General features: G+C 47.2%; 1 protein-coding gene across 2 annotated transcripts; it reads right to left on the reverse strand.

Moving 5' to 3' along the window:
• Positions 1-396: 396 nt before the first annotated feature.
• On the reverse strand, positions 397-24927 carry SLC48A1 (solute carrier family 48 member 1). 2 transcript variants are annotated; one of them, XM_055792319.1, is made up of 3 exons: positions 24700-24927; positions 4592-4719; positions 397-711 (listed from the first exon to the last, which is right to left on the reverse strand). In XM_055792319.1, exons 1-3 carry the CDS (start codon positions 24836-24838, stop codon positions 397-399), a joined length of 582 nt encoding a protein of 193 aa, XP_055648294.1. In that variant the 5' UTR covers positions 24839-24927. The 2 variants fall into 2 exon arrangements, with proteins under 2 accessions (XP_055648294.1, XP_055648295.1); XM_055792320.1 differs by lacking the exons at positions 397-711; positions 4592-4719 and adding exons at positions 9321-12296; positions 14112-14279 and having other exon boundaries at positions 24700-24883.
• Between the last annotated feature and the right edge of the window lie 20 nt (positions 24928-24947).

The following is a 24947-nucleotide window of genomic DNA, read 5'->3' on the forward strand; positions in this document are numbered from 1 at the left end:
GAACAAGTCATGCAAAATTGCAGTCGAGAAGACTTGGAGAGGTCGACCCATGTGTCCCTCTGTCCCCAGGATGGATGAGTTGCACCTCTGCCATATCTGCAAATGCCTGTCTGGTTTGTCCTGCCAGCAAAGGGGACCTGGCAGTCCACACCAGCAACCCACTGCCCTCACTAATCCTTCCCAAGACCTAGCCTACATCTGTGCTGCAGTTTAAGCCTATTACTTCTTACCCCATCTGGACCGGACAAGAAGAGCAGATCATTCTTCTCTTCTGTAAATCAGCCCCCAAAGGCCATGGCCAGGTCTCCTCTCAATGGTTCCTTCTCCAGACCAAGCAACAAAGGCACTTTCAGGTTCGCTCTAGGTTGTGCTTTCTAGAAAAGCCATACCTGCTGCTCAGCCGTACCCGTTGCTGTCCACAGGTCTCCTTGCATGGCTGCCAGGTGACACTAAGCAAGTTATCTGGTGGGTGCAGGCACATAGCGTTGAGCTGGAATGGATGAAAGCTGGACAAGGCACAGAGAAGATAATTTTGGTGGAAAAACTCCTAAAGGACAAGATGCCACATCGCTGCCTCACTGGGAGCTGGGTTCCTTGTAGGTCTGAGCTGGTTTGCCTGGTCCCCTTTGCTGTTCTCCTCCCCATCGAGGAATGAGTCCTCCAGCTCCTCACCTTCTCCTCCATCACCAGAATGAGAAGGTTTTGTCCAGGCTGTAACATAAAAAGGAACATGTCCTGTGATACAAAGCACCGTGGGGCTGGGTGTTTTCAGGGGAACAAAATAGTCTCATTGCAGGTTTGTTTTTTCCAAGGGCTGGAGAGAGCATTGTAGGTCAGGGGACATGGGAAACAGACCTTCTGCCAAGGGAGGCCATGATAAAGCATAATCTGAAATGAGTGATCATGAGCTGCAGCTTAAACTAAATGGGTTAAACTAAATGGATAGCTAAAATATAAGTGTTTCACTAGAGAATCACTTTTTTTTTTTTTGACACGGAGAGGGAAAACTCCAGTGAAAAGTTCCATTTACAAGTAGAAAGAAAAAGAATCAAAGAAAACATCCCTTTCTTGGAGAACTCTGTAGGGGTAAAGTAAGAATTGTCCTAAGCCAGGCTGAATCAGATCTGGCTAAAGAAGTTAAGCTAGAAAGCCCTTTAGCTGTACACATAAAAAGAGAGCAAAAAAAAGAGGATTATATCTGTGCAGTGCAGGTAGGATTGGTCTTAAAGATAATTCAGACATCTCCCCAAATTACTCCACAATTCAGTGAGGAGGACGAGGACACAGGAAAGGTGCATCACAAGGAGTTTATGAAGCAAGCACCTTGGAGGTGAAGGCAAATCTCTGTGAGTATTGTGTGCTAGAGCACTGAAACCCAGATCTGTAATAAATACGACTCAGTGGAAAATAACACCAACTGAGTAAAGACAGTAAATATGGAGCTTTTATTGTCAGAAGGGGAGGAGAGGAGAGTGAACGTGACCTTGGCAGTGTGCAGGGCTTGGAGGAAATCTGGAAGGCAAAAACTATCAAAGATAGGGAGATAATTGGATAAAAATGGCAGAGAACAAGCTCACCTTGGGCTAACCCAATAATCGTCTTTGATCAAAAATTATTTTCTGAACAAAGGCCATACAGTACATCTCCTCTGTCTGGATTTTATTAACACACTTGATAAATTGCTCCATAGGTACTTGTAGGTAAACTGGAGAAAAGGGGGTTTCAAATGGGGAAGGAATAGTCTAAAAGGGGCTTCATGGAAGAGGGACTGCCATAGGCTTCAGGTGCCTCGAGGACTAGCTGGGGACAGGCTTTCTTAGTATCTTCATTTGCCTAAAATCCAAGAGGGAGGTTAAAGCAATCTGCAAGTGATACCAAGTCATTGCAGTGCAAAGGCACTGGCAGCAGAGAGGAGGATCTGAATATCTAAGTGCAAGACCTGGATGCATGAAAGGATTAGAGTAACAAAAAATGGAACCAGATCAAATGTAAATTCAGCATTTGGAAATATAATCCCCTTCCTGATGAAATTTTCTTCCCACTGCTGACACTTGCAATGTGGACACCCCATTTCTCCCAACACCCTTCCTGGGTGAAGCTGCCTTCCAACCAGAATACGGTTGAACCCATCCCACCAAACAGATCTTCCCCAAGATGGGGGGAAAAAAAATTCCAATGTGGAAAGGAAGAGGAGCATGCATTGGCCTGGTGGGCTTTGGGGTGCCCATCCCAAACTCTGCACAACCCAAATCAAATCCACCTTCCAGGCACTGGGGAGATAGTGGAGAGAAAATTATTTTTGAGGGTTGATCTTAGGCTTTGGAGCCCTCAGCTTCAGGACCTAGCTACCAACCCACAAGATTTTTAATATAATTATTCCCAGAATAATTTCTCCCCCACAAGGTCTTTAAACCACTGAACTGTGTCAAGGAACTGCGGGCCAAGAGACATGTCCTGGCACAGCACTGGCTCAGCGAGATGTTTCCAGCTACATCAGGCGTGGAGTAAATAGGATCTGGTGGAGGATCTCACAGCCCCAAGCACTTGCAGGAGGAGGGGAAGGGCACCCTTTCTACTGCTTGCCTTTTTGTTTGCAGTTGTGTTTTACTCTGCAATAAATATTTCAGATCATTGGCTTTTTAGCCCTTTCTTCATTTCTTTGCTCTTTCATTCTTAGTTTAGGAGGAAGATAAGCAACAGCCCTTCCCTGAAAAGTTGCTGCCAACCCAGCTCAACATGGGCTGTTGCAGGAGAGGACCAGAGCCCTCCAGACAGCAGAGTAACCTCCACAGAGGTACCAGGACCATCCACTAACCTCTTTGCAAAGCTGTGGTTTGGCTCCTCTTGGCTGCACATCATTGCTCTCCATAAATATTGTCTCAAAGGCTCTTCCTAGATACTCCAACCCGACAATTTTCAGCCTCCTTGTTAAATATTGGAACCATATTGAACCATTTTACTCACTTGGTTTTTCTCCAAACTGAAAGATGTCCTAAAAATAACTATTCCCAGTTCTCTGTGTGATGCTTGCCCCCCACACCTCAGCCCATGGCTGCCTCCCAGCTCCATCTGCACTTTGGTTAGCTTATCCCAACACTAAATCAGCTCCACTGGGGACTTTTAATCCCACTGCTAGTTTTTACCAAAACCTGCCTCTACCTGCTGACTTGTGAGAAGCAGAAGGCAGGACCATGAATTCCCTTGGGAAGAGCATCAGCCTGGCAGGACTTGGGGCTGAAGATGATGACCAGAAGAACCTGGTCTGGGCTCGTGTCCACGAGTCCAGCACCCATCCAGCTTGAGATATGACATTTGGGAGCAACGAGACACCTCTGGGGTTACTTGGCCTATCAAAGACATCTTAGACAGGGCCTCTTCCATGCCATGCTCCCTTTGGGCAGCTTGTCCTATCTTCTCCACCCCATCCAGATCCAGAGCCACACTCAGGAATGGGGCTGGATGCAGGGCTACACAATGAGACCTTGCAGTTGTCCCTGCTGTGAGGAAGGTGCCGGACCAAAGACTACCAAAAGCTCCCTTCTAGCCATGTTTTGTTCTTTTAACCCGTACTGGCCATGCCAAACACCATCCTGACCCACCATGTCCAAGATCACCTTACCACATCCACTGCTACCCTCTACCCATCATATCCAGCACTGTCCCATACCCAGGGCTACCCCATACCTACTGCCTCCAGCGCATTGCTGTCTTGGCCCCATTCAGCACTGCCGCTGAGGTAGTGCTACCCCAGCCTCTCATTTGTGTCCAAAAACACCCCATGCCCGCTACATCTTGCTCCAGCCAGCACATGATAGCATGCAGCTCCCTCCTGCTCCAACCAGGACATTCCGTGCAAGGAAGGGTTGCAGTTATTAAATGGAATTTGGGGGATTTTCTTTTCTTTTTTCTTTTTAATTTTTATTATTTTTTACAAGCAACAGCCAGTAACCAAAGAGCAAATGTGTGCTGAGTCGGCTCCCTCCTCACAGGGTGGGCCAGCTCTGTTGCAAAGCTGGGGACTGCACTTGCAGCAGACTGTGCATCCAGGCAGATCTGCATGGCAGGGCTGCCCTGCAGAGCAGTGCTACCATGCATTGTTGAGGTCCCTCTTTCCTGCAAGACTTGTAAAATGGTCCCCTCTCCCTTGCTCTGCTTGGCACTGCAGACAGATTCCCCTTTTCAGCAGCCACCCTGCCAGGCAATGGATCCTGCAAGCACAACTTTGGCCAAGCGGCAGGATGGGATCCAATGTGGCATTGTCAAGCTCAGTGGGAGGACAACCCCAAGGAACCTAGTATCCAGGCAGATCTTTGACCCTGCTGTCTACATGGCTGGTCCCTCTCACCACTCTGCTCCCAGCCCAGCCATGCTTAGAACCATTCATGGCCACCTCCAGGATGGCTGAAGACCTCTTTGCCCTGGCTGCACATAGCTCCAGGCTCTGCCCCATGCTTAGAGCTGTTGGACACCCCTAAGCACAGCTCCAGAGCCCAATTAGAGGACACACAGCCAAGATTTATGGACTCAACACACTGAGGACAGTGTCACCTGGGCCAGCAGGCACTGAGCACCCTTCTCCACATAAACCCACCTTGGAAGGCCCATGTTCAGCAGCTCCAGCATGACTCATCTGCGGAGGCCTCCATGTCTGGCGGGGCTGCAGCGCTCGAAGCCTTTGAAACACCGCTTCCGTCTTCCCCACATCTTGAAAGCAGATTGCTAAAATGCAAAAAACCTGTTGTTTTTGTTAATGTTGCTTTGAGTATCTTCAGGCGCTGCTCAGGCAGGAAGGTGGGATCAGAGCCACCGACGCAGGCAAGGAACGGACCCTCTCAGAGGGTGCTGAGACCCTGACAGTGGGTTGCAGCAAGCTGTTGGAGACCTGTACTTGTGGTGTGACAGTGGGCGGCAGGTAGAGCTGTGCTTCGTGGCAGGCTCCTTCCCACACCAAAGATCCTCTGCAAGCCCCAACACACATTCCAAATCCAGCAGATGCTGCCCAGTTTCTGACGACTCCCTTACGCTGCCAAGTGCCAGGTGATATGAACGCTGCTGCTCCTCCAAAGGGAAACAGGGCGATTGCATGAAAAAGGTCCTGTTGGATGGTAAAGCTGGGTATGCCCTGAGAACAGGGCGGGGATCGCCGTGACTTTGAGGAGCCTGCAGGTAGAAGAGGGCTCTCAGTAACATGATGGACTTGAGTCTGCCCAGGGGTTTGCTCTGACTCTTTAGATCAACACAAGACCTCTGCTCTCCTTGTATCCCAGTACCAGAGGACAAGCAGGTAATTTGGGCTGGGGTGCTGCTCTGCTTGGCTTAGAGCAGGGGCTGGAAACCTTTCCCCAGGAGAGGAGAAGGCTTCTCCCCTCCTGACCAGGGCAGTTAAGGGCTGCTCTACCATTCCTTTGGAGGGTGTCTGGATTCACCAAGCTGCAAAACCTTATAAACCTGAAAAACCTTACATTTACCAAGCTGCAAAGACCTTATAGCACCCCTCCAGTACCCAAAGGGGCCGACAGGAAAGCTGAAGAGGGACTTTCTACAGGGGCATGTAGTGACAGGACATAGAGTGATGACTTTAAACTTAGATTAGCTATTAGGATGAAATTCTTCACTATGAAGGTGGTGAGACACTGGCACACATTGCCCAGAGAAGCTGTTGATGCCCCATCCCTGGAAGCGTTCAAGGTCGAGTTGGACAGGGCTTGGAGCAACCTGGTCTAGTGGAAGGTGTCCTGGCCCACGGCAGGGGAGTTGGAACTAGATGATCTTTAAGGTCCCTTCCAACACAAACCATTCTATGATTCTAAAACTTGTCCCATAGCATGGGCGGGAGACTGCAGCCCCGGGGAGTCAGATTCCCCACTGCAAACCAAGTAGAGAAGGAAGATCCCTCTCCTTCCTATCTGCTCTGCGCTGGCCCTTGCAGCCAGCCTGAGAGGCAGTTTTGTGGCTGTGAACCCACCCAGAGAGGTAGTGGGACCGGAGAGCATTGCATGACACCCAGCGCCACCGTGCTAGTGACCAGGAGCAGTGTTGGTGATGCCTGGCAGGAACCTACATCCCCAAGTATCCTGGGATGGGGATGCCAGCGAGTGGCCCTGGAATGCCCATGCATCCTTTGGGCTGAACCACGCTGAGTTCCTCAGTGGCTCCCATCCAGTCCCCAGCCCAGGTGACATGGTGCTGGACCTGAGCACTGAGCTCAGCTCCTGGATCCGACACGGGGACAGGGCTGGGGGGGAGAAGTCCCCTCTGGCACTCACCCTGGGAAGGGTTCATGTGGCGACCCCGGGAGCATGTGCCACAGTGCTAGTCACTCTCTGTCAGCAGCAGAGACTCAGTGGCTCCTTTGGAGAATAAAACCAGCTGGGATTTCATCATGAACGAGCCAGGAATGGTGCCAGGAGCAATGTCCCGGTGCAGGAGCAGCTCCCAGAGCCATCTGTGAGACCCCAGCAAGGGAAGGAAAGCCACAGAATGTCCTGCAGTGACTGCTGGACACAGTCAGACCCTGCTGCCACCCTGGGACCAGACAGATGTGAAACAAGGACTTCTGCAGAACTCGGTCTTCAAGGAAACGGGGTTTGGTTAGGACAGTCAGGTCATCATGGTGGGAGCTGGTGGTCCCCAAAGGCATCTGGCTTCATCCCACCCCCAGCAGCTCCAAGGAGACCCCTACCTGGACGCACATCCCCATGATGTGGGTGTGATGGGGATGAAGAGCTTGCTCCTGCGGGGGGGGGGGGGGGGGGGGGGCGGGGGCGGGCGCTAGCTCCAACCCCCCACCCCACCCCCACCCCCCCGAGCACGGTCAGGCCACTGCTGCCCTCCACTGGCTACTGCCCATCCTGCACCCCTGGGTGCTCAGCCGGGCCGGGGGCTCAGCCCCACCTCCCACACTGCCACCAAAAGCTGCTGGTGCTGCGTTGGGGGCGGGGGGGCTCCTGCCCCCCTCCCTTACCCGGAAGGGACCTCTCACCCCAGAAGTCCCCAGCACAGCCACTCCAAGTCCCTTCAGAGAAGGCACCAAGTGGTGCTGCCAAGGATGCAGCTGAGCCCAGCAAACTTGTTTCGTGTGTATTTGGAGTCGGATCAGAGCTCACCATGCAGCACCGCTGGCTGGCACGGGGCTGCAGAGCCTTTGACTCTTCCCTCCTGCAGGAAAACCATCAAAGGGGAGACACTGTCCCAGCACTTCACAAATTCATTCCAAATGTTCTAATTACTGTGGCCTCCCACTAGCTGCCTCACTCACTGGCTGGGCTACAGAAAACAGATGATCAGGGATCAAGATGCAGCGGCCTCCCGCTACCCCAAACCTCACGCCACAGAGGACTCGGTCACGGGTTGGGGCACAGGGTCCTGATCCCAGCATCAGCGACAGGACTCTTGCCACCGGGCAGAAAGCTGTTCAAGGGCTGGCTCAGTGTGATGCCCAGCCTGCAGCGAGGTTTAGAGAGGGGAGGATCTCCACCAGCATCAGCCCACAAGGGGTGCTCACAGCCACAGGAAAAGCAGAGCAGTGGTTCCCACCAAACTTCCAGCCAACCCTCAGTGCTGAATCGAATACATTGTCTTGCATTTCCCCTCCCTGTTCAGCTTCCAAAAACTGCCTTCTCTTTCCCAAAATCCTAAGAGGAAGAAGAGGTGCAGAATTCCTGTTTCCCCTTTTCTGCACAGGTGCTGGAGAAGCCTGCTCGGAGCGTGCTTGCCAGCTGAGACAGGGAACTTGCTGAGACCACAGCTGGCGTTCAGGCAAGAGCTAATTGCTCCTCCAACCCTGGCAGCCATTTTTAGACAGGCCTAACACCAGAAGCGCAAGCACAGAGGGAAGCTTCTGTGCACCCAAACCTAGACGAGATTTGGGAATCTCACCTGTGGGTGCATGTGAAGCCAGGCAAAGCTGCTCAGATGTCGGGAGCAGGTGGAGACAGAGTTGGGGCTGCAGGACAGGTGCCTCCACACAGGACTCGTGCCTCCCAGCCCGCTGCTCCTCAGGACAAGGGTAGATTTCTCCACTGAGGGCCATGCAGGAGGTGCAGATGTTCACAGTGCACCAGGAGCCTGGGCAAATGCTTACTCAGACTTGGAGGTGGCAAGGGCAAATGCATCATCCCCATGGGTCTGACCCTGATTAGGTATCACCAAACCACTAACCCTTGCCCCACTATGGCATCAAACCTGTTGCTGGGCAGGAGCAGGAGGCTTTTTATCCTCTGTCCAGCCCAGGCACATACATACACCTATTACCAGGACTCGTTGGCAGACAAATGACCCTACTCATCTCTCTTAGCCCATTTCTAGACAGACACCAAGCTCTCACTGCATCCAGCAACCCCTGAAATCCCACAGTGCCTTCATAGGCCAAAACATCCTTTTCTCGCCATCCTTTAGGAAACTGATGGCTTAACCCAAACTCCTCCACATTCAGATGGGCACAGCCTGGGTGAAATGATCCACCTACAAGATTAGATAAGCAGCGCCTGTACTGTCTCTCTTCAGGCTGCAAAGGCAAGAGGAATCAGAGGCCAACAGGGGAAAATAAAACAAAAAGCTGCCTGAGATAGCTGGGATCATCACCAGGCTAATTAGCACATGCTGACAGCAAGTTCCGGCCAAGCTGCCAAGAAAGTAAAAGGGACTGTGAGACAGCTAAAAGAGACCAAGACTGTCTCATTCTAACAACAAAAAGTCTTCAAGTCCCAGAGAGGGCAAAAAAAGTCAGCACGCTGTCCCCGGTCAGCATATGGGTTTTGCACAGAAAATAAAATATTCTCTCCCCACAGACTATTTTGAAGTTGCAGCCAGGTTTGCTATAAAGGTGGCTGAGTTTTAGCTTCTGCAGACAGTAGCAGTGGTGTGCCCAAGATGGGGATGGCAACAGCTCGGAAACCAGGAGTGCTCATCACAGGAGATTATCCAGCTGCTCCCCACCTAGAAGCATCTCTTCCCCTCGCCCATTTGCTGCAGGCGCAGACTACACACAGGATGTAGCTGAAATAAAAAGGGAACGGAAACAACATCATTTGCTCAAAAATTCCTTTGTGTGAAATCCCAAAATGCAAAGGGGGCTGGGGGGCAGGGAACACATTAGGCATCACTGCTTGTGGATCTAGATGTTGGGAGTGCTGATAAAGGTGCAAGGACAGAGCATGACAGAGTTAAATGCTGGAGCTCCACATCAAAACATTTTGCTTTTTTTGGGTGTACAATTCACCCCTTTCCTTCCCACAAAGAGTAATGCTCCTGCAGGTTGCCACCATGGGAGTGAGAAAGACAGAATTTAACAACTTGATAGGGAAAATCACTCCAGACACTTGTTTGGTGAGAAAGATGACTGTATTTCTGCTCTTACTGTGGTGTAACATACAAGTTATAGTGTCGTTTAGTACAAGGAGACACCAGGATACACACAAATGAACCCCACTGTGAGTTACATCATCCCACCGCAGGACCAAATCTTACACCAAGCGTGCAAACAAAGCATAAACAATGTAAAAATATATTATATATTTACATACACATCTTTTAAAAAGCTGAGATGCACGTATAAATTTCAGAGCTAAAACATGTCAGGGTGAAAACAGGGGTTGGATTCAGTGAGCTGTTTGTAGGCAAGTTTACAGTCACAAAAATAAACTTTAAAAAACTCTGGGGTAAGCTGATAGGACTTTTGGACACATGCCCAAAAACGAAGCCAGTGGCACGCAGGCTGGAGGGCTCTGTAATTTAGTGACAGAAAAGGACAATGTTTTGGTGCTGTGTAAGGCAGTAGCAGAGCTCCACCAGCCTGACCGGTGTTGGGATTTCTGCATCCCGAGCACTCACACCAGTCTGGTTATCAGAGCTGAGGCTTGCCCCAGCACAGCAAATGTGTGGGCAATGTTGTGTGGAAGAAACCTAAGACAAGAGATGGCTTATTGAAATGACTGATGCTAAAACCACTTGTGAACTCCACAGTGGGTGCCACGGCTTTGGGCAGAGAAGCGAGATGAGCTATTCCATCCCCTGCCAGGCACACTGGAAGCCCGACATCAGCAGTAAGGGAGATTTTAGTATTTAAAAGCCTGAGTATTAATCTCATAAGTAAGCACATTTCACATCCACAGCCTTTGTCTGGGCTTAGTGACTCCAACAGGTCCCCCGGCAAAAGCTGGCTGTAACCTTGGTACATACATTGACCCAAAGATGTTCCTCAGTCTAATTAAGTCACATGAGGATCTTCGCACCCAAGAAACAGGAGAATGCTATCAACAGGTGTTATCAAACACTTCCAAAATCCCCTCAACAACTTGAATGGTGTGCTTCAACCACCCATCTTCCAAAGCGAAACACGTATCAGCAAAGCTGTGGATGGAGCCTTTTGAGTGTGGAGCGGGATTCAAACACAGCAAGGTCAGAGCACTGCTAGGATAACATAACAGAAAGGATAGTCCAAGGTACTCCCCAGCAGCCAGCTGCACAAAACCAGACTGGGGGTTTTGTGGGGCACAAGAGAAAGCTGACAACAGAGCACACAGGACATTCCACTTGCGCCTCACTTGGTCACAAAACCCTGAGCAGGTCCCATCACCTACCCTCTGCCACCAACTGCCAAAAATGCTCTTCAAGGAAGGCTCCAGCAGTACCTATAGAAGTGGCAGGACAACCACGTCTGGGAGACTCCTTCAAATACCTGCCTTGTTTATCTTCCATCAGTCTGCAAGGAGAAAAGGGGCTTCTCCTGCCTCTATTCTCATCCACCTACAGAATTATTCATGGACGTTGCCACTTTTAGTTTGTAGCGGCCAGCACCATCTGCCCAACATGGCAAAACACCGGCTCAGATTCTGCCAGAGCATCAGCCCAAAACCTTTAGCTCATCTGAAGCAGATACAGTTAACAAGGAAAAATGTAAATACTTGAAGGCTTCAAGCTTCTCAGGGTAGCTGCTGACAGGGAGCAAAACACAGAAACTGAAGAGGTCACTAAATTGACTCAGGTTTTAGGTTTGTCAGAGCAGTGCCACGCATGGCTGAAATGCAGAGGGAGAGCTTCATAGCCATCAGGCAAAAGATGTGCCAGTCAAGCCCAGCTGTTTCCAGCACACCAGCCCATGAGTGCAGACCTGTAAGGCCTTGACTCACTGCACAAGAGCCCAGCAATTTATCCAAGGTTGCATTATACCAGTGACACTCATTACAGAGGCTTGCTGGGAGCTGACTCTGGATACTTTTCTTATTTTTGAGTACCATGTCTCCTTCCCTCTCTCACCCTGCTGTTACAGGGAAGCTAAGCAAAGAAAAGGAAACACAGAACTGCTTTTTTTTTTTTTTATAAGAATCATATTCATGTTTCTCCGGAGGTTCAGGTAGGTAAGCCTTTGCCTAGCACATCTTTCACCCAAACACCTGATTCTACATGCTACCAATTTGAGCGTTAAATATGGAATAAAGTTTCTTTTTGAAGTGATCCTGGATAGCAGCCAGAAACAGCATTCTCTGCCTCTGACAGAGCCTTGAGATGACTAGTGCTTCTCTGCTGCTGGCGCATCCCTTCAGGCTCATCCAGACCATAGGAGAGAGCTGGCTTTGCGTACAATGTCTGAAAACAAAATACTGGAAGATGCGGGGTGCTGGCTGGAAGGTACATAGGGACCTCCTGCCACAATGAAATGCTCATCTCTCCACTCTGAGAAGCAGAGCAGTGCAGAAGAAGCCAGCTTTCACACAGCAGTGATCTCTGCTACACACATCCAAGGCACCCATCTCCAGCAGGCTGGCGATGCACTCGCATGAACAAGATGTCAGGGTGCTGCACCTGTGAGGTAAGAACCTACAGCTCCTGAAGGGCCCAGGACCTCCTACCCGCTGGAAAGCTCCCCTGGACTTCGGAACAACACAAAGAACGGATCTAGGCCTGCTGCATGTAAGCACATGGAGTCTTTCACCTCACTACCAGACACAGGAAAGTTACAGAAAGACTAGACTGACGTCATTAGCCAAACTTTAAATGGTTGAGTAAAAGCAATTAGGAAAAAACCCCTACCGCTGAAAGACAAACCGAGCAGCACTGGGTGGGTTCCTTCTCCACCTCTCATACGTCTCTTGCATGTACCATGCCTTTGGGGGGCAATTCAAACATCCAGCACCTTCAGACAGGATTGAAGTCCAAGCGTTAGAAGTCACTGAGGATACTGATGTCTGCAAACTCATTCCTGTACCGGTAAGCATACAAACTAAGCAGGAAGGCCCACTTCAAGGAGATGAAACTCCAGACGCATGACAGGTAGTAGCTTCTGGGATCAGTCAGGGCTAGGAGAGAAAAGGATACAGATATATTTTAAAATCCCATTTATGCTTCATGCAGTCTGGCCAGGAAGAGCCCAACTCAGGCCCCAGTTTCTAGGAGCTTTCCAGCCTGCATCTACAAACCCTGCTCATAGAACAAGGTCTTATCAGTGCCTTAGTCCCAGCTATCTCAATTCAAGATTGTAAAATGTCCTCATCTCTACCACAGAAAGGTATTATGGTCACAGCTTGAAGCTCATCATCATCTCTAGAGAGCAGATCCTAACAGCTGTAAGACCACGCTGTCAGCCACCCAAACTCACCTTGCTTAGGGCCCAAGGGATGAAGTTCTACCAGGATGGTAGAAACATGTGCCTCAAGAAAACAACCTCAAGCTGCAGTTCTTAATTTCTCACACCCTGGCTTACTACTATTCCCTTCTCCCCACCACAGCAAGGGGAAACAAATCTGCACATCTGGAGGGAAAACACAGGAAATAAAACATACCCTCCTCCTAAAAATTTTTACCAATCATTGTAACTGACATCTAGTATATGATACTGGTGCACTTCAATCTGTACTGCAGGTCTTCAATACAGTGCTGCAATAATCACACAGTACTGAATGACATTAACAGCTTTGAAGTCAGGCGGGTATGGTTCTGCTTTTTCAGTGCATGTCAGCAGTCTTCATATCTATTTTCAAAAGTTTAAGGGGATTTTTTGTCCCAGAGATGTCAACAATTTTGAAATACATTTACATAACCTAATGCCTAGAACAATTCCAGCTCTAAAGTACAAGCTGCTTGATAATTATTAAAAAATAATTTTTTTGAAGAATACACAAAAAAATACTTACTCAGTAAATCCCACTCATTAGATTTACCAGCCCTAAACTTTCCACATATAAATAACTTATGCACATGTTCTACTTGACTCCCAAATTAGGGCTTTCCCCTAAAATACCTCCTTTTCCCCAATAAAACCCAAATTTTCCCCCAAACAGTTTTTCCTCATGTTTCCAAGAAAGGAGGTGATGAAAAATATTTGGTGTTCTACGTACAAGTATTTTCATACTCTTCCACTAGGCTGAAGCATTCGAATCTCCATGGGGAGCATACTTAGGCTAAGCCAAGGGCTTTTGGTGGGTTATGACCCCAACACAGCTTGCGCACCACCATGAGTACAACAACAACAGGACTCTTAGTGGCTATCAGTCCAGATGCAGCAAGCAACAAACACAGACAACTTCTAAAAAAACAACCTAAACCCCCAAACTTTCTCTACTTTGCCTACTGCTAAGCTAATACTGGGAGTAATTATGTGAACCTTCCTTAGACAATGTTAAACACCTTGTAGCAACACAGCTTTGTATGCTGAGTAAATGTAGCAGGCATTTTCTCCCTGCTGACTGGTGTTTAGATTTCAATATCCTCATCAACATGTGAGACAATGTTCAGAGCAGTCCCTTTATTCATCACAGAAGTAAATTTCAGTTCCTATAGGGAACAATGCTGGAAAATGTAGACTGCCTGCCAGCAGTCCCATAGACCACGCCTATTAAAGCTGCTATCAAATATTACAAGATGCCCTAAGGGAGTGGCACTCATCAGGCAGCGAAATTACTCATGTCAGTGAGATATCACAGCAGAAAAATTAAATTCATTTTTGAAACCCTTCCCCCAAAGTCTCTCAACACCTCTCAGAAGAGAAGGCAGGAGCACCCCCAGATTCACCCCAGCTCTGCTTTGCAGGGTCTTCTGTTCCTTCAAATCCAATCCCAGTAATCCAAGCATTGCCAGTCATTTCTCCCATTTGCCTACTGCAACAAAGTACTTACACTGATGCTTGGTGATGGCCAAAACAAGGAATGTGCAGAATCCCACCACTGAGAGAGCTGAGAAGAGGATCCCGATGAAGAGGAAGAACCTCAGCCCTTTTAACCAGGTCCTCCAGTAATCCTGCACATACATCACATGCGTGATTAGGGCCCAGAGCGCCAGAACACCTGCTCAATTAGACAGCAAGGGGAATCAGTACCATGCATCACATTGTAACACAGCAAGGTCTCTAATAAATATACAACTCATTAAACCCCATATGAAACACCAAGGAATACTAATGATTCATGGTCATGTCCCCTGCCAAAGAGAGGGGAAATATCAGAATAAATGGCTGCCTGTGCAAGTATCACTCTTCATGACCACCCCAGGCCCCCTGCTTTTGCACAGGCTTTAAGATATGTATCTTGATTACAGGCTGGTACAGAAAGGACTTCATTCATTGAACGTATTCCCCTAAAAAACTTGTTTTCCTGTTTAGGATAGACCCATTTAATGTATACTCAGTGCATATTTACTTAACTCTCCACACAGCTTTCATGACATCACACATAGCAAGCCAAGCACTTGGCAAGAATTAGTGCACTTTTTCACAAGGCCAGGCAGCTGCTTTTACATACATGAGACAATGATAAAGAGCACCACTACACAACCATCGATTTTAGACACCTAAATCAAGTTATACAGGACCTGTTCAGTACTCAGCGATTCACATCACGTCTTTTAGCTCCAATGTACCTCCAGTTAAAGAGTGCATTCATACAAATCCCCTCCAAACACTTCAAGCATTTCAAGTAAAGGGGTGTGACGTTCAGCTCCCTGATGATTCATACATACAGTTGCCACTTACGGCAAAGCACGCTCACTAAGAGTTTTAAGGTGGTCTGAATCTCTCTCAACTTTTGGGTCTGGCCCAAAACATATGGATTACATAACCAAATATCTGAGCATGTTTGGGTTTTATATATTTTTTTTTTCCAAAGTAAAGCCAAATCTACTATGATTTTAATAGAAACAGCAAGAAGCATTTCCCTAAGCTTAGGTGACTAGTCCATAACCAAGTTTCGTCTCCCTTGTCAAAAGGGAGGAAACAGGAGGGGAAAGGGGTGAAAGCGTCCAAACAATATCTGTAAACAGTTTCTGATACAGGGGAAAACAATGCATCTTTCCCTAACCTTGTTCTAGAAACTGCTCACTTTTTATCACACTTCAGGAAAAAAAATTAGACGAGACACTCAGTGTAAGAACTGTCCACTCACATGCTTAAAGCTTGTCAAAAGTTTTTAAAACCCACCAGGGCTGCCTGTCATTCTCCATTATACAAGCAACATCACGAACTCCAGTTACAGCAAGCTGTCCCTCTGTTGAAGTGACAGCACTGAAGAGTATGGCTAAATCTCCTTAAGCCGCTAAACTCAACCTGTAGTTAGAGCCACTTTACAGACTTAAAACATTTGACTCATTTTGGCAAAGACCTCTGCAGCACTTCTGAAATTTGAACCTCCAGTGGCGCAACTAACTGGCTTGTATTTCTGCTTTGCTGCCACCTCCTTTACAGATTTTAAGGGCAGCAGGGGAAAAAAATAATTAAAAAAAATAAAAAAGACACCACTGCAAAAATACCAGGCTGCTTTATATGGTATCCTGCAATAACATAGACCTCCCTCTGCAGCTACTTCTCAACATCAAAGGAAGCCAGAACCAGCCTTGCCCACTACAAGATAAACATTTTAATACTAAGGACAGTCACAAGTCTTGCCAGAGCTCATTTGTTACTGGATACGGTCATTATACACACAGCTTCCCAAGGTTTACAAGAATGTATTAGAGCACAGAGGAAAATAACTGCATCAAAACAAACAGATAAGCAGAGCCGAGAACTGCCCTGCAAACCCGCTGGACTGGCTTTTCAGCTCATTTCTACCAGGCTTTCTGACCTAGCTGGCCACACAAACAATGGATGCACTGCAGGTGCACATCAAATGAAGCTGAATATACACAAAACTCAGTTCCAGGCTAGACACAGAACTCCGGCAATGTTTTTTGCCTCCTCAATGTCTTGGGATGAGGCACAGCAAATTAAAGTACCTTCAACAGTGGCCTCCGAAAGAGATGGGTGGAAAAAGGACAACCTTAAAAAAAACCACCACCAAAACCTCATAAAAGTAAAAGCACTCAGGATACACTAAAAACCCAAGGGTAAAGTGCTGCTATCCAGGAGAGACAGAGCTTACAGACTTTTTATCACAGTCAACAGGAAAGGCAGAATCAGTCCATTACTTCATCTGGTCAGAACTGCTGCACCTAAGCATGTTTTCTGGCTCCAGGCAGTCAGGCTTTTAATTCTGAGACTCTCATAAAATCAGCAACCGATACTGCTTTTCCATGACTGGTTCCACACAGACTAGCACTACGCACACATGCTTGAGATCACAAAACTGGCAGAAGTTATTTTGGAGTTCTGCAGATGACCATAATTGCATTGGCAATGCTCTTCAAAAAGCCTGCCATGGGATTTAGTAGACAAGCCTATCAGCTTGCTTAAACAACCACTTCCTCACCTTTAAACTTGTACTCTAGAAAGTTCAATCGACATTTTTTTTTTTAAAAAAAAAGGAGGAACTTGTGTATTTCAGTCAGGAAAACAAGCTGCTTCCCCCGCTACCCCAGGCTCTTTCAGATGACTTGGCACAACTTATTTGAACTGCTGAGTCAAGTTGCTGGTGTTCCCATGCCAAAAGGGCTGCTGATGCTCTGCAAGCTCTATGGGGAGAGCAGGGGCAGCACATGAGCTGCCACCCGATCTTCCCCCCACCCCCAGGCCTGACCCTGCACCTTCCCCTGACCCTAAAGCCTGACACAGCACTTTGAAGGATGCTTTGTCTAGCAAACTCTTGTGTTCAGTTAATTCTTAACATCTAGAATAACTGCCTCATACATGACTAAGCAAAAACCAGCCTCCATCGCTGAAGGACCGAGTCTGGTCACACAGGGTCGTTAAAAGACTGGGCATCCTTTCACCAGCAGCTCAACAAACATCACGCTCATTACCACGTGAAACAGAGGGGAAAGGAGTCTCCTCCACCTCCAGCTGCATGTTTGCCTCCTCTCCCTTACCCCCCCTACACCACTCCGAACTGCTGGTGAGGCTAGCCAACTTGCAGAGCAATTGGGTTTTCTCTTTTTTTCCCCTTCTTTTTTCTAAAATCGCAGAAAAGCATACCAACAAGTTACACCAGCTCACAACACTGAAAAACATCAGCACTGGAACATCAGCACTGGCGTAAAAAACATTGGCTGCATGCATTCAGGGCCAGGTAGGAGAAATGGAACAGGACTTACTTTTTCAACTGCTTAATTTGCTCATCCTGAGCTTGTGAGATCATCCTCAGGCAGACACCCAAACCCCACCAGTGCCACTCAGAACTAGCTAACAGCCACAAAAGAAAGCAAAACCACCATCCAGATGTTAACAAATACATGTGAATACAAGGGGCATCCCAAGTGGGATGAAGCTACACAATAGTAAGGCATGGCAAATCAAACTCAGAGTCTGAATACACAAGGAAAACAATTATTGCAGGGAACCTAATTTAGCACAGTATATTGCTAAATATCACTAATTAAATGCTTAAATACATGAAAACATGTACCTTTTCTAAAAAGCCTTCTTTATGCCAACTGCTTATCTACATACAGCATTCAGGAGGAAAAATCCCACACTTTCTAACAAATTCCAGAGGAAACAAGTCCATGAATGCTAGAATAGAGCATCTCATTCATGTTTAATTCAGCTGAAACTGGGTTGAGGAAACAGCAAATCAACCTCCCATTCACCAATATACATAAGCTAAGCGGTGAGAACAACAAGTGAGTTGCACTGATTTACAGTAAATACTTTCATTATCACAGAGAAATGAAAACCATACTAGTATTTTTGATTTATGTGAAATCTCTCATTTTGTAGACCTTGAGAGCAAAAAGTTTCCAGATTTAACACAAACCCATTAGCTATATGTAGGTAATAGAAAAACAGCTAACTCATTCAGCTGTACAGCTTCAAAAACAGGTTTTGAAACAGTTTTTATTGGCACAGGAAATAACAGTTTTGTCCCATTTAAAGCTTGGAATGATCATCTGTAGGATCTTCAGGTTTTCTTTTTCACCTCAGGCGATTTCCCCAAATCCCCTCCTCCTTCACAGACGCACTTTGCATTTATGCACAGAAGCAAAACCTGAACCTGCAGACGTAGCCCTGGAGTAAAAATGGTGGTTGTCAGCTCCTGTTACATCACCTGCTTAAAATAACATCAAAAATCTCACACCCCTTTCAGAGAAACATTTGTCTTGGTGGATTTACCCCACACATCATGGTTGGAATGACCCTAAAATAAGAGCTGCTCAATAGGACACAATCAAGGGATCTGACGTAGAGCAACGGGAAAATTACCTCTAAATCAAAACTAATTATCCCAAGTACACAAAGCTCCAGGAAAAGGAAACTGACCCATCAAACAACCACAAGTACATCTGAAACAACAGCAACAGAGGCAGGAGTTTTTTAAACCAAAGTTAACAGGTATTTTGACAAGATTAATTCATATTCAAAATACAAAAACTTGCAGCATACTTGGAACACGTTTAAATGAATTCTAAAAGGCAAGTTCAAAAGCAGACTCGCCCTCGGTTTGTAACCTGGTACAGAAAAACACCAGTATCTAAATATTTTGATAAGTCCTTTGGAAAGTTTAGCATACTTTAGCTCAAGTGAAACAAAACTTTCCCTTACTCTAAACATAAAAACAAAACCTGCGACAAACAAAAGGTTTTCTCAGACCCCTGCTCATCACTGACCAATTCTTTGGTCCCAGCAAAACAAGTTGCATTGTTGATGGGGAATAACAGCACAGCTGCCTTCCCTGAGGTCAGAGCTGCCAGAGGCCAAACATGTCAGGCCACATTTGCACACCGCAGTAGGACACTGTACAACACTAATGGGCGCTACAGATTCTCGGAAAAAACAACAAATGTGCAATGCAGGCAAAAAAAACAGAGACACACACACAGAAGCTGTTCTGTAATGAGCATTCTTATTCCAGCCTTCTGCAGCTCAAAATGCATGTTGATGATGGCAGACAAAAATGACGGCAAACAAAATGACAATAAAAATAAAGAACAATATTAAAACCTACTTGCACAGTCCTGGAAAATATGAAGTCTGTGGTGACTAGTTAGAAGACTTTTTTTTTTCCTTCAGAGTGCTTACAAAGCCTTCAGTCATTTTCCATCTAAACAATCTTCCTTTATACGCTCTATTACTCTAGTTGGAGCATTAGAAAGAAATACCTGCTTTAGAAGGAGTCTGAGCTTTGCCAACCTACATTCATTTTGCCATTTCTAAGTTTTGAACTTTGCTTCGTCTGGTTGATTCCCAGAAAGAGTAAAATGTTTTCTTCCGGGAGCTAAAGCCAAGCTAGCTCAGCCCTCAGCTGTTTTTGGAAGAGGTTAAAAATGGGTTTTCTTGAACAGCCCTCTGCCAAAATAGCTGGGGGATCAACACTGAAATATTTTAGGAAAGCAGCTCTCAAAGGAGAAGAGTCTTTGGAGTATTCTAGTAAAAACTGGTTTTGACTTGGCAAAATTTCCCTCTGCCAACATGCAATCAACTGCTTTACCATTCCATGACGTTTCGGTTTGGAGGAAAGGAGATAGGGCCACGCGTGTGCATGAAGAAAAAGCCTGGCATTTCAGCTTGTTGTTCAGCACTGAGCTGGTCTGCTCAGCCATTTTCAGAAGCAGGAAACAAGATGTACAGATTTCAGATGCTACGTGCCTCCATCATTCATATTTAAGAGGAAACCAACATCACATCAGCAGCACTTAACGAGGGACTCATTCTCTCCTCGCAACCTAACTAAATTACAATTAAGCATAAGCCATGTGCAGTCTTTTCTGTATTTTCTTTTAGCGAGCTTTCTCTTCCTTTTCTCTGTTCCTTAAGACAATGGACTACAGCAGTCATGAACCAAACCTTAATTGAACAATATGTAGTATCTCACAAGCAAATCCAAACCTTTACAAATGCTTTACTCCATAACTGCAGTGCTTTTTTGGCCGTGCTGTTCCAGTCCTGGATAGGGAACAATCCAATCTGCATAAATGTATCTAACATATGCAAGGCAGATTAGTCATCAGGGCCTTCAGAAAATCACTACTTCTGTACACATCAGATACTGTGTTCAGCATAAACTAGCCTCTATTACTTTCATTTATCAAGTATTTTTAAAGTTTCAAGCGTCTTGAAAGTACATTTTGTGTTTCATCTTCTTTGCAGCTGCTTTAATATCTGGTCTACATTATATTCACAAAGCACGAGCTCTGTATCTTGCCAGAAATATCTGAGCAGCTTGGAAACAGCCTCTTTGGAGCGGAAAAAGCCCCCTTCTTTTTCTATTAAATTTAAAAAGAGAAGATACATACACAAGAACATTAAAAGCCACTCAGGAAAGGGCTGGATACATCCTGAAAACATTTAATTGCTTTTTTCCCTTTTAAACTGCCTCTGGCAGAATGAAAACATCAGAGTTGCTCAGAGATTCATGGCCTACTTAAAAAAAATAAAGTATTAATTTAAGGCAGTGAGGGGAGAAGGTCAAACATACAAACAAGCAGTAAATTATAAAAGGCACTGTGACTAGTTCAAAATGAAATGGCAAACCATCGAGCCAGCCAGTATTAACTCAGGAATGACTTTCTGGGTCCTGTGATTAGTCGATTAAGTTGCTGTCTCTTGGGTTATCAGAAGCACTCGACAGGGTGTTTCTGCTTAAAACAAGGATATGATACACAATGTCTGTGTCTAAGATGATCCCAAAATTTCCAAGTATGCATGCCCAGGGGCATAGTTAAGATTTTGAGGGTTAGTGAGTTGATTTTACTAGGCATTGGGGGTGGGTGGGTTTATTATTATGAAAGCTAACTGGGAAGACTGGAAAGGTAGTTTGCTCAGCACCTTAAATTAACGTGCTTCTGGTTTCATAACTAGAGGTAACTGAGGGCTCTAGTTACAGACTCATCAGTATGTGGCAGTTCTCCCCCCACAGAACTTTAATGCTAGAACTTGGAGTAAATAGATATCTAAGTCTTTAAATTATAGGAAATGTATCTGAGCAAGTGGAAGTACAAGCAGCAGTGGACAGCAGGTTTCCATGCAAAATGCAGCAGGAAAGGTTCCCTAGAGGATAAGCAGAAGATAAACTGATTACAAAGAGAAAGATACAGACTTCTAATGATACAGGAACCAGCAGAACTTCTTACAGAGAGGAAGTATATGGATAAATATCTGAAAACACACAGCCCTGACAAACCAAAGGCACATGAACAAAAGCTGCAGCAGGCTGCAATCCATCTCACCAACAGAGGCAAGAGAAAAGCAACGACAAACATACAGGAGCCTACGGGAAAACCAGAAAGAGTCAAAACTAGATAAACATGTACAAACACACACTTGCGGAGCAGGCTGGCAGGCAAAGCCTTGTGTTAATCAGAGGCATATTAACAAAGAACTGCTGCAAAGCTGCCAAATACTCCAGCCTAAACAACTTTCTACCACACACACGGCCTCCCAGCCACAACGGCCCAACCTGCAACTCACCCTCAGGTGCTCAGATCACTTTTTGAAGCTTCTGAATGAAAAAGGCACATGCAGGGCCTCCCCCCCCAAAAAAATCCCGTTTGTGCTGAACACATTGAACCCACCCAGAACAACAGACACTCCAGCACAGGGGTTTGATTTCACAGTGATACTAGCTACAGCAGAGCACACACTGCACCCCAGCACTTGAGTTTAGTCACACATATTGAGGCAGAAGCCGTCTTTCTGCATGATGTTATCCTGTACAACACGCAGAAAGTTGCAACAGGTTTATTAGTAGACTAAAGGGCACAAAACAATGCCTGACAATTAACTTTGCGATGCTTACACAGCGGAAAATTTCAGCTCACCCACTTCCTTTCCCAATGTTCTCTGGCAGCAGAAGTACCAGTTAGCATGTTACAATAGAAGAAGGAAGAATTAATGAAGTATGCCAGAAACAAAGCAAGTGAACACCTTGTTTACCTGAACCTGAAGTATCCACAGTGTCTAAGCATAATGTAAACCTCCCACATGCTGTGATTTTTTGTTGGAACAATCTTACTTCACCAAGTAGCCTTGGCTTCAATGCACAGAAAAAACATGACTTTTAAGGGGTTTTTTGGCTACCCCTCCACAACTAAACAAGCACCCACACTTGGCTCTATCCATGCAGACTCCAATGTGCAGGACATGAAATGTTGACTTGTGAAGGCTAGCAATGAACTGAGGGCACAACTTTAATGTTTGTCTGGCAGCGGAAGAAATTTAAAAAGGTCCTCCCCATACACAAGTGGCTTTATTTCCCCTCCTTCCTGACCCCTCCTTTGTGGGGATAATGTTTGTGACACAGAACACTACATACTCTCAGAGTTCAGGGGTGGGAGCCTAAAATACAAGTCTCATCTCTAATACCTGGGGCATATTTCACCTGTTGAAATATTGAGGGGGTAGAAAAGCAATGCAGAAGGGCAGGAAAAAGAGGCCATGAATTTAACATGGCAGGTACCTCTTAAATCAGCTTTGTCTAACACTAAAACATGCATTTATTAATCTGTTTCTCAGGCTTTGTGATCCTACTGTGACTCTACCTGTATCCAATTCAACAGATGTTTGAGAGCAGGCAAATCCAGATAGTCCAACCTAACAAATGACCATTTTTTAAATTTTGTTTCTTGCTTATCTACCTCCTTGTTACTTTAACTAGCTTGAATTACCTGGTAATTAACACAAACCTCCTTCTCCCAGCAGATAACCAATCTAAGTAACTTCAGCACAGAAAGTACAGGATGATTCCTCTCTCTGCTTTCTCACCAGCCCCCTTCTACAATGTGGAATTCCGAAATTCCTCTGTGAATGTAATACAGTATATGCGTGCAGCATAAAATATTACTTGCTATTGCCTGGTGCATTTCTGGGGTACAATACTCCATCTTCCCTTGTGACATCTACTAAAGCAAAGTGTTAGAAGTTCTCTGCTTAATTCCAAACCCAGCTGGAATTAAAGCTTTTTGGAGTGAGGGGAAGCAGAGACAACCACAACCCTACACCTCACAGCTGCTCCTGACAGCACAGCAAATACCAAAAGGTACACATGAGCACTGGTGTTGTCCAAATACCAGAAGTAAACCAGATTCTTTACGAAGTTTCTATTCTTCCTCCAGGAATTCTGCCAGAGAAAACCTTGAGTTGCTAAGCTGACACACCAAGAGAGGACTGTTCCGCTCCAACCCAACCATTAGCTAAGATCCACAACCAATGCAGGCATCTGAATCTCACTGATTTCAGTGGACATTAAGATGCAATTTACAGCTTCTGGCCTTTACAAATAGCCCAAATGCCTACTTCAGAGCACCTGGAGCAGATGCTTTCAGCGGCTACAAATGGCAGGAGGCTGGCATTTTTCTTTCCTGAAAAAACAGAGCACACAAAGACAAGTTGACAGACTAAAATTTTACTAGGAAAGTCAGCAAAGTTTTCAATTGTAATTCTGAAATAAAATCCTCTTTTCAGTAACAATGCTGACCAGCCTAGAGGGCTTACTCAGATGGCAACACACAATTTAAACCTCAAACTTTTAGAACTTTGGCCTCCCTACAAGTTACACACCATCATTAACAGAAGCTACTCCACTACAGACAGAAAGTTCGCTAGATGTCGTTGCAAAAACCTTTTTGGTACCAAGGAGAAGACAAGAATAATTCCATCTTTACTAGCAGTAAGGTTATAAAATAGACTATTTCCTTTTTTCCTAAGGGACAAGCATCAACAGATGCAGTTAACACATCCCACAAACCACGGCTTTGTGCTTCAAGTTACAAATACAACGAACACTGTAAGCTAAAGTCTCCCAAAGAATTTTTGTTACAAGGCAGCCCTTCACGGGCACAGCAAGCCCCTCCAGGAGGTCAGGAGCTCCTGAGCAGCTCGGGAAAGCATCACCCACAGACGTTCAGAACCACAGCGCAGCCCACCCGAGCCCCCCGGTCACACGCTCTTGCGCTCTGCTCCCGCCCCCACGGGGCTTTGTATCCCCACGCCACAAGCCCGGTTTTACCACCGGCAGGCAACGAAACGCGCTGCCGCAGCGAGGGGCTCGGAGGCGCCGGCCTGGCCTCGGCGCCACCCCCGCGCCCGCACAAGCTGCTGTTCGCGCCGCTCACAGGCCGCGTGGCGACCCGGGCGAGCCAAGACCACCCCGGCACGGCCCCCGGGGGGCTCCGGGGTCACGCAGCGTGCCGGGTGCGCGTCCCCGGTGGAGAGCTGCTCCCCCCCGCCCCGTCCTCGCTCCCCCCAGCGACCGCCCGCGACCGCGCCGAGGCGAAGTCGCGCCCCGCCCCCAGCCGTCGCCCTCGCCCTCGCCCCCCCCCAGCGCCCACCGGGCGGCCCCGCCGCGGGAACCGCCTCAGGCGGCGGCGCCCCGGCACCCCCCCGGCCCTCCCGCCGCCTCGTACCCGAGAGGCCCCCCGCCGCCGCCGTGGCGGGCTGCCGGAAGGCCGGCGCGAGGCTCCAGGTGAAGAAGGCCGAGAGGCCGGTGAGGGCGCCGGCCGCCGCGTAGGCCAGCCGGAGCGCCAGCAGCCGGCTCACCGCCATCGCAGCGACGCTGCGCCGCCCGCCCGCCGGCCCCGCCCCGCGCCGGCCCGCCCCCTGGCGGCCGGGGGACCCGGTGGAGGCCCGGGGCGGGGACACGGCGGGGGGCGGG

The sequence above is a fragment of the Falco peregrinus genome, chromosome 19, assembly GCF_023634155.1.
Source record: "Falco peregrinus isolate bFalPer1 chromosome 19, bFalPer1.pri, whole genome shotgun sequence".
In the NCBI taxonomy this organism is placed as follows: domain Eukaryota; kingdom Metazoa; phylum Chordata; class Aves; order Falconiformes; family Falconidae; genus Falco; species Falco peregrinus.

What these genes read in the sequence shown, in the direction of transcription:
- SLC48A1 (XM_055792319.1), bottom strand. Translation starts at nt 24,838, where the DNA reads ATGGCGGTGAGCCGGCTGCTGGCGCTCCGGCTGGCCTACGCGGCGGCC. An exon ending in GGCGGCGGGGGGCCTCTCGG is followed by an intron (nt 4,720 to 24,699) that starts GTACGAGGCGGC and finishes TTTGCATTTTAG; the next exon opens with CAATCTGCTTTCAAGATGTG. An exon ending in CTGAACATGGGCCTTCCAAG is followed by an intron (nt 712 to 4,591) that starts GTGGGTTTATGT and finishes TTTATGTTACAG; the next exon opens with CCTGGACAAAACCTTCTCAT.